The 12,260-nt window shown below is 40.4% G+C and overlaps 1 protein-coding gene across 13 annotated transcripts in view; it reads right to left on the bottom strand.

The window, feature by feature from the left end:
- CCDC158 (coiled-coil domain containing 158) overlaps window positions 1–12,260 on the bottom strand; it is a 102,160-nt gene that overhangs the window by 81,340 nt on the left and 8,560 nt on the right. For 10 of the 13 annotated variants that reach the window (XM_042936146.1, XM_042936155.1, XM_042936150.1 and 7 more), the window contains 2 exons: window positions 7,881–8,023; window positions 1,366–1,583 (listed from right to left, as the gene is read on the bottom strand). In XM_042936146.1, the coding sequence (XP_042792080.1) occupies window positions 1,366–1,583; window positions 7,881–7,950 (288 nt within the window). In that variant the 5' untranslated portion in view covers window positions 7,951–8,023. Of the gene's footprint in view, window positions 1–1,365; window positions 1,584–7,880; window positions 8,024–10,217; window positions 10,449–12,133; window positions 12,211–12,260 lie in introns of those variants that run through there. The other 3 variants (XM_042936149.1, XM_042936147.1, XM_042936153.1) reach the window with 3 other exon arrangements.

Below are 12,260 nucleotides of genomic sequence, written 5' to 3'. Positions count from 1 at the left end.
TTAAGACACTGTTTACTTCATTGGTATCTCTGTGCTTCTTCCATCCATCTAACCAACCAACCCACCCACCCACCCGCTCTTTTTATCAGTGTATTTATCATAAGTATCATCGCTATTTGTTTATATACCAGCTCCTCTTCAAGTCTATGAACCCCTTGAGTCCTACCTTAATCATCTTTGTACCCCTGTACGTAATACAATAGTATATAATTTTCAGCACTTAATACAGTTGTAGCTTTTCCCTTAAATGTGCTTATGTAGTCTGATGAGATGGAACAATGTGTTAATGAACACAGTAACGTGTACTAAATACTACAACAGACATGTGCACATAGGGCAACAGCTGGACAGGGAATATACCTAATGCTGTCTAGGGGGAAGGATTCAAAGAAGGAAATGCTTGCACTGAGTTCTTGGTGGATAATAAGAATTTGCCAGGCGGACAGGGTAAAGAAGAGGTAACGGCCTCGACCAAAGTATGAAGCTCTAGAATAGCATGCTACATCCAAGGAAGAGCAAGTAGCTTCATACTGCTGGAACGGAGGGTACATTTGGGGAACAGGTAGGAGATGAGGCTCAAATGCACAAGAGAGGGGTTATATCATCAAAAGGCTTAGGATACAATGGTAAGTTTGACTTTTAGACTATAGACTACCGGAAACCAGTATACAGTTGTAAATCTGGCTAAAGCTGACCTCATTCCACATAAGGTCGACTTACAATTTTTAGCAAATAACTTCTATATACTATTTAGCTGTTATGTATATACCTACATGTAAAGGTCTATCCGTACAACTGCTTTGTAAAGAAAAACCAGGTATCATGATAGGAGGACAGCAGGCCTGAACCAATTATTATAATTACAGATAAATGCCATTAATTATAACATTTTGAGCTATTCAAGTTTCATTAAAATTAGCCATGATGGGGCGCCTGGGTGGCGCAGTCGGTTAAGCGTCCGACTTCAGCCAGGTCACGATCTCGCGGTCCGTGAGTTCGAGCCCCGCGTCAGGCTCTGGGCTGATGGCTCGGAGCCTGGAGCCTGTTTCCGATTCTGTGTCTCCCTCTCTCTCTGCCCCTCCCCCGTTCATGCTCTGTCTCTCTCTGTCCCAAAAATAAATAAAAAACGTTGAAAAAAAAAAAAAAAAAAAAAAAATTAGCCATGAAACCAAGGAATATGTATGGAAACTTTATGTGCCCAATTTTTAACACTGAAATAGAAAGCATAGGTCAAATTAATAACTTTAACTAATAAATCTATTGCTAAGTGTTTCTTCTAGGAAGTTTAGGTTCTGTTCCAAGGCAATGTGCCTCACTGTCATCCCCGAATGGCACGAAGTTCTAGAAGAAAAGAATGTAACTCACTTCATTTAGTCTTCTCTGCAGATCTTTGACTTGATGTGAATATTCTTCCAAAACACGTTCAATGTGTTCCTTTCCAGGGTAAGGGATAACTTTTCTAGGAGAATCAAGCTCCACTTCATATTTGGGGAAAAAAGGAATCTGTGTCAATGTCCCAGCTGAAGATGTGTTTTCAATTATTGTACCACGAATAGACGACATAAAAAATGGACTTGAAGAACCTAGATATTAAAGAATTCATCAATCAACTTAGTAATAAAACAATTTTATGGCAAACATCATCCCAGGTGATCTCCTTAGTGAACACTCAAGGGGCTCAAGGTCTCATGGCAGAAAATAGACAAGTAAAAGATTGGTAACAGCTCTGAGAGGACACAAGGTAAAAAGGAAGAGATCAGGGAGGAGGAGGGAGTTTTACTTGATAGCGATCAAGTGATACCTGAGCTTGAACGAGCCTTGCGGTATATTAAGGAGAAGAGGAAAGGCATTGTGGCAGTGGGAACACCACAGTTACTGGTGAGGAGGCTTGAGACAGCACTGCGTATTCCGGGTGACAGGAAAGTAGCAGCCAGATATGAGAACTAAAACATAGTCCAGATCATGAAGGGCCTCCTGGTCACGACAAGGAGTTTGAATTTCATCTCAAAAGCTTTGGGAAGTTATTAACGGATTTGAAAGTGAGAGAACAGTTAACTACGTCCGTAGTTTGAAAAGGCTCTCCGGCTTCAGCGTGGAGAATGCACTGCATGGAGATAAGCTGAAGGTAGAGAATCAAGTCCGAGAAGGCCTTCAACAATGCCGGCAAGAAATGGCAAGGGTCTACCCTGAAGTGGAGACTATGGTGACAGACACCAGGGTGTGTATTTGAGAAATACATGCGGTAAGTAAAAGACAGAGAGGTGTCAAAGATCTCTCTTGGGGTTTGAGCTTCAACATCAAGTAACGCTGTTTGATTTGTGCAGTTGAGGAGTATGATGTGCTTTAGAGATAAGGATTTGGGAGTCATCGGCATCTGAATTCTAGTGAATCCTTGGAGTCAATGGGATCATCGAGGGGCAGTGTACAGAGTGAAAACAGAAGAGGATCCAGGAGAAAATACCAATATTTAAAGAGAAGATGAAGGAAGTAAAATCTGGGAAGGTTCACAGAAGACCCACAAAGATATTAGAGAATTATATTCAAGAAACACCACTGGTTTTGACTGAGTGACAGAGAGAGTGTGAGATGAAAAGAGGCCTCCCCGTAAGCAGGCCGAGAAACCCCCCAGCTGAACACATATACTACCTTTCATGTAAAAGGAAGGAGGTCTCAAAGTCAGACCCAAGAGTACAGAGGATGGTGTCAAGACCCACGGAGAAGTATTCGCAGGCCTGAGTCCTCATGAGGGGATGGTCAACCTGTGCTCAGCTAGATTTCAGAATTGAGACGGACTGTGTGCCTGTTTACCCCATTTGGGATGGTTGTGTTGAGAGAGGTTATCCTATGCCTGCCTGCCACTGTATGTTGGCTGTCACAGGTCTTCAGACGAAGAAGAACTAAGGAGTTGTACTTAAGGACTTACAACTGAGGAGCTTTATCCATACCTGAATCTAATTTCAGTGAAGGGATTCTGGTCTCAGGGTGCCTAGGTGGCTCAGTGGGTTAAGGTCCCGCTCTTGATTTCTGCTCAGGTCATGGTCTCATGTTTGTGAGAAGGAGTCCTGTATTGGGCTCTGCACTGAGAGTGGAGCCTGCTTAAGATTCTCTCTCCTTCTCCTTCTGGCCCTCCCCACCCACCCACCCCCGCCCCCCCAGATTAAAAAATAAAAATAAAAAGAGATTCTGGCCTCTGAGTGGATGCTATAATGGGATGAGACTGTTAGGGGCCTTCTTGGGAGAGAGTGAATGAACTATGCATGTGAGAGAAATGTAAATAATTTGTGACCATAGGGCAAACTGTGGTGCTTTGAAAATATGTCCATAAATTCTTTGATACTCCTCCCTTGAATAGGTAGAGGTTAATTACCCTCCTCTTTGTAAGAAAGGAAAAATAAGAGTGTATGTGTTAAGCACATGCACATATCTGTGTGTGTGGGGGGGGCGGGTAGCAATTGCTTACTTTTGCAAAAGGACCACTGGAAGAGTAAAACAAACTCAAGAAAATGGTTATAGGGATATAGAGATAGGTGGAAATGGAGTGGAAGGAATAGGGATGGCAGCTAGACTTGACTGAATATACATTTTCATACAGTTTTTACTTTTGAGCCATACACATCATCCATATTCAAAAAATAAGCCAAAAGTGAATATTAATAGAAACAAATAAACCTAAGTGTACAGTAAGTTGATAACATAACTTCACACAGAAAGTAGTTCCTTCAAATAACTTTAGGACTCTGTTAGCGCTCTGACCGTGTGGCCTTAGCGAGCTTCACTTGGCAGGTAAGTTGTGAGTGGCGGCAGCGCTGTTGTAATTCTGGAACTATTTGGTATGTACTGTGGAAGAGAGAAAATGACTGAGTATACTGAAGGTTTTGGACACCGGAGTTTTCATGCAGGGGAGTTGCAGATTTGGAATGAGGGAAGATGAGGAACTCCGTGGTACTGGATTTGATTTTGCATTTGTAGCCATGTGAACTTATGATTAAAAAAATCTATTTTGAAACTTCATCCACTGAATGCTCCCAGACAAAGTGATACTTCAGTAGCAATATGCACACCAGATTTTGGATTCTATATACTCCTCCCTACTAAAAGGACCCAGGGCTCCTTAGAGAAATGGCTCATTCGTGGGGAACAGGCCAAGTACATTTGAGAGTCTGGAACATTTTGATGGGCCAGAAAGCAATGAAGGGGGTCATGTTTTAAAAAGACACAGGGATGTGTAATTCTGCATTATTTTACTTAGAGACTCTGAATTGGAATAACATATAATTGTTTATTTAAAAAATTAAAAAAAATAAAAAGACACAGGACCTAGCTTAAAAGGACTGGCTAAATGTGATACAACTGAGCATCAGAAACAACAGTGGCACCGATGCATTCTAGCACTTTGAACTAAAGAACACTCTGTGGATCTGTAGTGTTAATAATTAAAGGAAAGCTTTTCTTCCCTGAAGGATGTCAGCTAGTAACTATGGTAAAATTAGAAAATCAACAATGTAATAATTGATTCAGGCAAGGATCTTCAATTGATCCTAAAACCACTGGATACAAAGCTATTTAGTACCAGGATATTCACAAACTCTTGCCAAGTGAGTTTAATCTGAATCTAAACATGAGAAACAATCAGAAAGATCTAGAATGTTGGATATTCTACAATACAACTAGACTCTTAAAGCCAATGCCAGCAGAAACAACAAAGGAGCAAGAATGAAGAGAACCACCACCAAATATAATCCATGATCTCTGATTACATTAGAAAAAAAAAAAAAAACTAATGAAAGCTTTTTATAGGGACAACTGGGTGAATTTTGATTTTTAATTTTTTTTCACGTTTAATTATTTTTGAGATAGAGACACAGAGCGTGAGCAGGGGAGGGGCAGAGAGAGAGAGGGAGACACAGAATCTGAAGCAGGCTCCAGGCTCCAAGCTGCCAGCACAGAGCCTGACACGGGGCTCAAACTCACGAACCCTGAGATCATGACCTGAGCCAAAGTCTGACATTTAATTGACTGAGCCACCCAAGTGCCCCTGGGTGAATTTTAATATGAATGCATATCAGATGACACTGCATTGATAGTAAATTTCTCAGAAATGATAATGTGGCAATGTAGGAAATCATCCTTATTCTAAGGAGATGCATGTCAGATTTTGAGGCAAGAATCATGATGTCTTCAACTTCAGGTAAATGAAATACAAATTGTAGGTATAGACATAAAGCAAATACAATAAAATGTTGACAACTGCTGCATCCAGTCTAAGAATATATAAAATATTCAGTGTACTATTTTTCAATTTTTCAACAACTTAAAAAATTTCAAAACAAAATGTTGGGATGGGGGAAGAAGTCACTGAACTTAGCAAAAAAGGGAAAATTTAGTCACGTTGGCCAGAGTGGTTTCATTGGATTATTGGGTTCAAAAGTCATAAGGCAGTAGTTTGCAGAATGAATGGATGGTGAAGATGTGAAGACACTGAATACAAATCTTCATTCAGAAGCCATGGCTAAGAAGGCAAGAAGAAATAAAGGAGGACAGATCAAGGAAAAGGTTTTATTTTTTGTTGTTCTGGTTTGTTGCATCTGTAGCGTTTTAGGTTGGGAGAGATGTAGCATGTTTACGTGGATGGGTGAGTGCAAATGGCGAAAAGGGACTGAAGCTAGCAGAGTGAGTGGGGGCAGTTTTTGGAGCCAAATCTCTGAGGCAGCTGACGTGGTGACAGGCACAGGAATTAGATCCCGGGTAGCACATTAAAAAGCTGCCTCTTCCATGGAGCTTTGAGAGAAGGCAGGCATGGATTATGAAAAACAGTGGGTTATGGGGCAGGATATGAGAAAGTAAGAGAGTACCAGCCTAAGGGCTCCTAATGTCTCTGGAAATTAGGAAGTGATGCTGAGAGTGAACAAGAAGGTGGTGGGGTGAGGGATCCAAGAATGGTACAATTCTGAAATAAGTAGTGTGGGAAATTGGAGAGAGAACTGCCTGAGATAGTGAGAAAGTCTCCACTAGCAGCATCAAGGACAGAGTTGAGAGAGGGATGACTGTGACTGTGAGGTGGCAAACTGGTGGAAAATCCACAATTTGTGTTTTCTCTCGCAGAATATCCCAGCAGCCCAGTACAAAAACGGAAAAGGCAGTCAGCCTGATAAAGATGGGGAGTTTCCTGTAAGAGTGCAACAGAAGAATAAGAGAAAAAGGAAGTTGAAGATACAGGCAAGTGATGGGGTGAAATAATGAATAGTACCAAAAAAAAAAAAGTGAGGATAGGAAGAGGTTGGTAATTTAGGAGAAAATGGCAGAATCTAGAGTAGTTATTTGCAATACTTGCTGGGAATTAGCATCACCAGGGGAGCTTAAAAAAAAAAAAAAATCTGTGGCATCTAAGCGCCATTCCAGACCTACTGAATCAGAATCTGCGGGTGTAGATCTAAGCCATGTAAATGTGTAAAATCTCAAAAAATGAGTCTGGCATGGAGCCATGGTTGAGAACCACTATTTTCATGAGGCAGAAAAATAGATGCTCTAGGAATAAGGGACCGAGAGGGCTGGAAGACAGGGGGTTGGGTTTCAGAAGTCTAACAGCTCTTGGTAATCAGATGCAAGTAAGACAAGCGGGTGGCTAAAGGTCAAGATGAGAAGAACTAAAAAGGTCAAGAAACTGGAAGTCTGAGATCTCAGATGGGTCACACATGAGGACAATACTATGGGATGATGATGGGCCCAAGGCAGAGGAGATGACCCCAGACCTAAGTGCCGGTGTCCCTGGGGAGTACAAGGCAGAGTATAAGTGTGGAGGTGAGTGCATGGAAGTGGGCAGGGGAGATGGGAACAGCGGTGTGGAGGTGACAGTGACATCTTAGGATGGCATGAGCATCCTAAAAAGCAGAGACTTTTGCAAATTAAGTGTGCTGAAATAAAGGTTTTGAAGCAGACCAGTAAGACAACAGATCTGTAATTGAGAATAAACTCTGGGTGCATTCTTCTGGATGAGAGACAGGCAGGGAAAGCGGTCAAGGATGCTACAGGCCATTGGCCTGACAGCCAGAAAACCCATTCTCTGTCCTTCCCCTATTCTGCCGTGTGGTGCAGAGAACTACTCTTCCCAGGCTCCCTTCCCCCCTGAAGTCTAGGGAGGTCACAATGGGTGGTGCTGGTGAAAGATCTGGGGCAGGAGTGGGGGAGAAGCTGAGTACCACTCCCTCTCACCAGCCTCAGTGGCTTCCTGCAGGGAGTAGTAGCTGCTGCTCCCTCCAGGCAGCCCTCATTCTGGCCCTTGCAACAGTTCCTCTTCTCATTGTCCTTTTAGACCAAGGCTGGTAGTGGCTTCCTGCAGCTGCTCATCTCTGGGTTGCCTCTTCCCCAGTGAGGCTTCTCAGCTCTTTCAAACACTAGAGTTACCAATTCCCTGCAACGTTCCACATATTCATGCCACCTCTTTGTTTTCCTGAAGGCCATCCTTTCACTGAAATCAGTTCAGGCAGAGGTGAGGGGGCCCTGAACTAGAACAGCAGTAATGGCAACGGAGAGGGAAAAATGGACTCGTGAGCCACTGCTGGGACTAGAAAGAGCATACCCGAGTGGATGGAGGTAGGGAGGGAAAAAGAGTCAAAATGATACAGATATCTGGCTTAGAGCAGACAGGGGAAGAAAAGGCGTTAGGGAAACATGGAAACGATTTTTAAACTAAAAATGTAAGGTACACAGATGTTAAAAAACAGATATGCTATTTTTAAAAGACTAAACAATTTCTTCCCTAAAAAGTAGAATTTTCAACAATACAGTATGTTTGTTTGTTACAACCCTGCAGCCTGAATGAATACTATGAGGACTGCTTAATTCCAATTCTTTCCCCATTTTGTCTGATAAAGAATACTTACCTCCATTGGATGTGGCGCCACTACTTGATAAAAGATCTTCATTATTTGGTTCACCAGCTTTTTGTTCCATATTAACTATTGCTACCTTTTCGTTGAGATCTTGAAATATGAGTGCTTCCCTGTTTGGTTTTTTTAGTTCTTATCTATAAAAAACAGGCATTTGATCTTTATTAATAAGGTATTATGAGAACAAAATTCATAGAAGGGGAACTAACAAAGTCTGTTTAGTTTAGTTTGGAATAACTCTTCACCAGAAAAGCATTTATACAGAAATATTTTATTACATAAAATTAGTAAGTGAATAGAATCTTGTTGTAAAAATTGTTCCTTTTAATGGCTAAGTAGCTTATTAAAGATAAGCTGAAAATCAAACATGAATATTTTAATTATTATGATGATCAGCACTCTGATTCAGGGCAGAGTTTTTTCTTAAGTCTCTCTCTTACATTGTCAAATAATGTTAGAAACATCCCTTTAGTAAAAAGTCACAAATTAAAAAAAAATCACAAATCAGCAAATTGGAAATCATTAATAAAAGGTGAAAAACTTCTTTAATATCAAACAATGCTCATAATTTTAGATTAGGCCAAGAGGACTTCGGGGTTTGGAGAACAATGGTGGTGGCCTGATTCCAAATCTCACCCTCATCCTGCGAAAACAACCATAAAATCAACAAGGAGAACAAATAAAGAAAAGCACATGGGCTCTATGCCTTCAGCATCTCTAGAATACAGAGAATACTGCAACCTTCAAGTTAACAGGGGGAGATTTTTTTCCAAACTTGCTCCCACAGTCCATCTGCCAGCGCTGAGGGCCTGTAGGTGTGGAGAACGGGAGAGGAGAGGCTGAAAAATGGAAAAGGAGCAGAGGGCTGGAGGAAGCACAGACCTCCCCCACAACCCAGAAGTGAACAGGAAAAGCCAAGATTGTAGGCACGGTTGCAACTAGGTAGTCCACAGCCCCGGCTACTCAGTAATGGCTTGAAAGTGTGCAGGGACCAGAAGTAGCAGCCTCAGAGAAGCAGTGTTTCTGGGGAAGAAGAGGTGATCTCCCCAGCAGATACGGCCACAGAGGGAAAGGAGGGAAAATTCAGGCACCAGCAGAAACAAACAAAAACAAGATATGCCTACCCTTCGTCTACCCCTCCCACTCCACCACCACCATGCTTAACAGAAACTGCCTGGAAGAGGGCACTCTCAAACTAAGAATCCTGCCCATAAAATGAATAGGGACAGATAAAAGCAGACCACACCCATACAAAACTATTATAAAATGTCAGAAAATATGAATAAGATCTTTTCTGCTGATGAGAAGTGCCCCCACTCCGACAAACAGTTGGAGTTAGTCGAAGAAAACTAACACACAACACACCTTCAAAGTGCACTAAATATTCTCAGTCATTGGAGGAAATGAAAAATCGGATCACAGGGATGCCTGGGTGGCTTAGTCAGTTAAGTGGCCAACTCTTGACTTCAGCTCAGGTCATGATCTCGCGGTTCGTGAGTTTGTGCCCTGCACCAGGCTCTGTGCTCAGTGTGAAGCCTGTTTGGGATTCTCTCTCCTCCTCTCTTTCTGCCCCTCCCCTGCTCTCTCTCTCTCAAAAAAAAAAAAAAAGTTAAAAAGAAAGAAAAAGAAAAATCAGATCACAATTAGATTTACATTTCTGAATCAGAAATGTAAAACCTAGGAACAGAAATGGACAAGAAACACATAAAACAAGCAAGCAAACAAACAAGGAGGAATGAAATGAGGGTTGGCTGAAGTCAGGAAAGAAAACTGAGAAAAGCACTATATTATATCATGAATGAAGCTCAAATTACAGACTGCACAAGGGAGGATAGACTGCAATGCAAGCTTAACAAAGGCAATGAAGAAAATCAGGAAAACAGAAGATGAAAACTGAGATAAACAAGTAAAAAGGATGAGAGAGGAAGTGAATGGAAGACTGGCAAAGGAGGTTGAAGATAATTGGTGTCCCTGAAGAAAAAAAAATCAAAACAATGAAACAGATCTATTATTTAAAACTATAATCCAAGAAAGTTTCCTAGAAACAAAGAAAGCTCTCTGAGTCTATACATTTTCACACTAGGGAATATCGACCAAGAATGATCAACTTTAAAACGTATCCTAATGAAACTATATTTTTAAAAAACCCAAAAACTGTATTAAGACTTTAAAGATGAAAAAGTCCTCAGGGCCTTCAGGCAAAAAAAAGAGAAGAAATAATTTACAAAGGCAATAGGCCTACAATGGCACCAGGTTATTCAAAAATAAGATACAAAGCAAGGCAGTAGTACAGCAGGATTTTAAAGAAATGCAAGGAATGAAAGTACAAACCGAGGATGCTATATCCAGCCAAGATTTTCCAAAGAGTCAAAGCCACAGGAAAACAGTTTTGAATGTGCCAGAGCACTGTATACATGCAACATACACACAGATTCTGAGGAATCTGCTAGAGGAGGTGAGGCTTCATCCAACCGAAAGACAGCTGGCAAATGTGGCAACGTGTTAACAACTGGTGAAAATCTTTTGGGTTTTCTGTAAGCTTTACATTTTTCAGAATAAAATCTGGAAAAAAAGGGAAAGATGAACATTAAAAAAAAAAACATGACTGGGGATACTGTGCAAGACATGTGATGGGGAACATGAACTATTCAGCTCGTAAGGTTGAGACCAAAACATAGGTGGAGTAATGGCACTGAGGATAATACATAAATATTACATGTGTGAAAAAGGAGGACAAATGTAACTCAAAATGGGAAGATATGAGATAGAAAAGGGGGAAGTAGAAGACCACTAGTTGTCATTTAAGACTGACAGGAAGGAAAAAGTAAGAAGAAAAGGGCTCTATAGGTGTACTATTAAAAGTATTAATGCAAAGGTAACCACCAGAATAAAAATACAAACCTTAAGGGACAAAAAATTTTTTTAAGAAAAAGAAAAAAAACATCGAATGAACAGAGTAAGTATCATACGTACAGTAATTATAACACCCGAAGATAATGTAAGAATAATGTCACAGAACGTAGGCCAAACATAAAAGTCATGCCAATAAACGTGATGGGACTTAACTTGCCTATTCAAAGGTAAGGACTGTCAAATTAGTTCTTCAAAATTTCAACTCTATGCTCTATACAAGAGGACACTTAAATACACTGATTCAAAAAGACTGCTAATAAAGTGATGGACAAAGATTCGCCAGTGAATAAAAACAATAAGAAAGCATCAGTCAATATCCTGATACCAGTAGTCTGCAAGCTAGAGCATTAAATAATGACAAGGGCACTTAGCATTAGAAGTCACGATCCACAATAAAGATAGAATACTTCTGACTCTATGTACCACATAACGCAGCACGCTCTTAGATAAAACATGCTTTATAGGAGGTACAATAAGAACCAGAAGCACAGCGATGATGTGATGTTAGTAGGCCACTCAGTATGAGACAGGTCACACTGATAAAAAAATAAGGATAGAAAAGATTTAGATGAGGTTATTACTAAGGTAGACTTTTTCGATATATATCCAACACGACACTGACAACAGAGAATATACCTTCCTCTCAAGTGCACATGGAAGGAACATTGACAAAAACCAAGCACATTCTAGGGCACAAGTAACAGATCAGCAGGTTCCACAAAGTAGAAACGTTACAAACAACACCCTCTGCTCACAGGTTCATAAAACTAAAAATGAAAAGTAAAACCCCAAAGCAAAGAGGCCTTTCCTCCTGGAAACGAGAAGACCTCCTATTAAATAACTGTTCTGTGATAAAGAAAATATAAAGGAAAATGAAAGAATTTCCGAAAAATAATGACAATGAACACACTACCAGGAGAACTGGAGATACAGTAAAGCAGTGAAAAAAAGGAAAATTCCTGACTTTGAGGACCTGGTCTCAACAAAAAAGAGAGAATGACACTAAGTGAACTAAATTTCTAATACAAAAAGAAGAAAAGTAAGACAAAAGAAAGCACAGGGTAGGAAATAATAAAGATACAAACAAATTAATGAGGCAGAAAACAGAAAAACAATAAATCAAATTAATGAATCAGAATCCTGATTCTCTTTAAAAAAAACAGAAACAAAATATAGGCAAGGACTATCAGAGTGATGGAAAGAGGAAGGTCACATATAACATAGTGCTTATCATTTTTACAATAATTCATGATTGCAAGTACAGTATTAAGCATTTTTTAAAACTGTGAACTAAAGAATTTTTATGGAACAGAATTCCTTTTTATTTCACTCACAGTTTCTCCCTTTTGATTACTGAGGTGCCATCTGTCAACACTACGGTCAGATAAATTCTACCGTGTGTTTCATACTACCATGTTTAGCAAATAGGCAGTAGGGAGGGAGACATTCCATAAAGAATGA

This window comes from Panthera leo, chromosome B1 (assembly GCF_018350215.1).
Source record: "Panthera leo isolate Ple1 chromosome B1, P.leo_Ple1_pat1.1, whole genome shotgun sequence".
Lineage (NCBI taxonomy): Eukaryota > Metazoa > Chordata > Mammalia > Carnivora > Felidae > Panthera > Panthera leo.
This window is presented reverse-complemented; position numbering and strand designations above follow the sequence as displayed.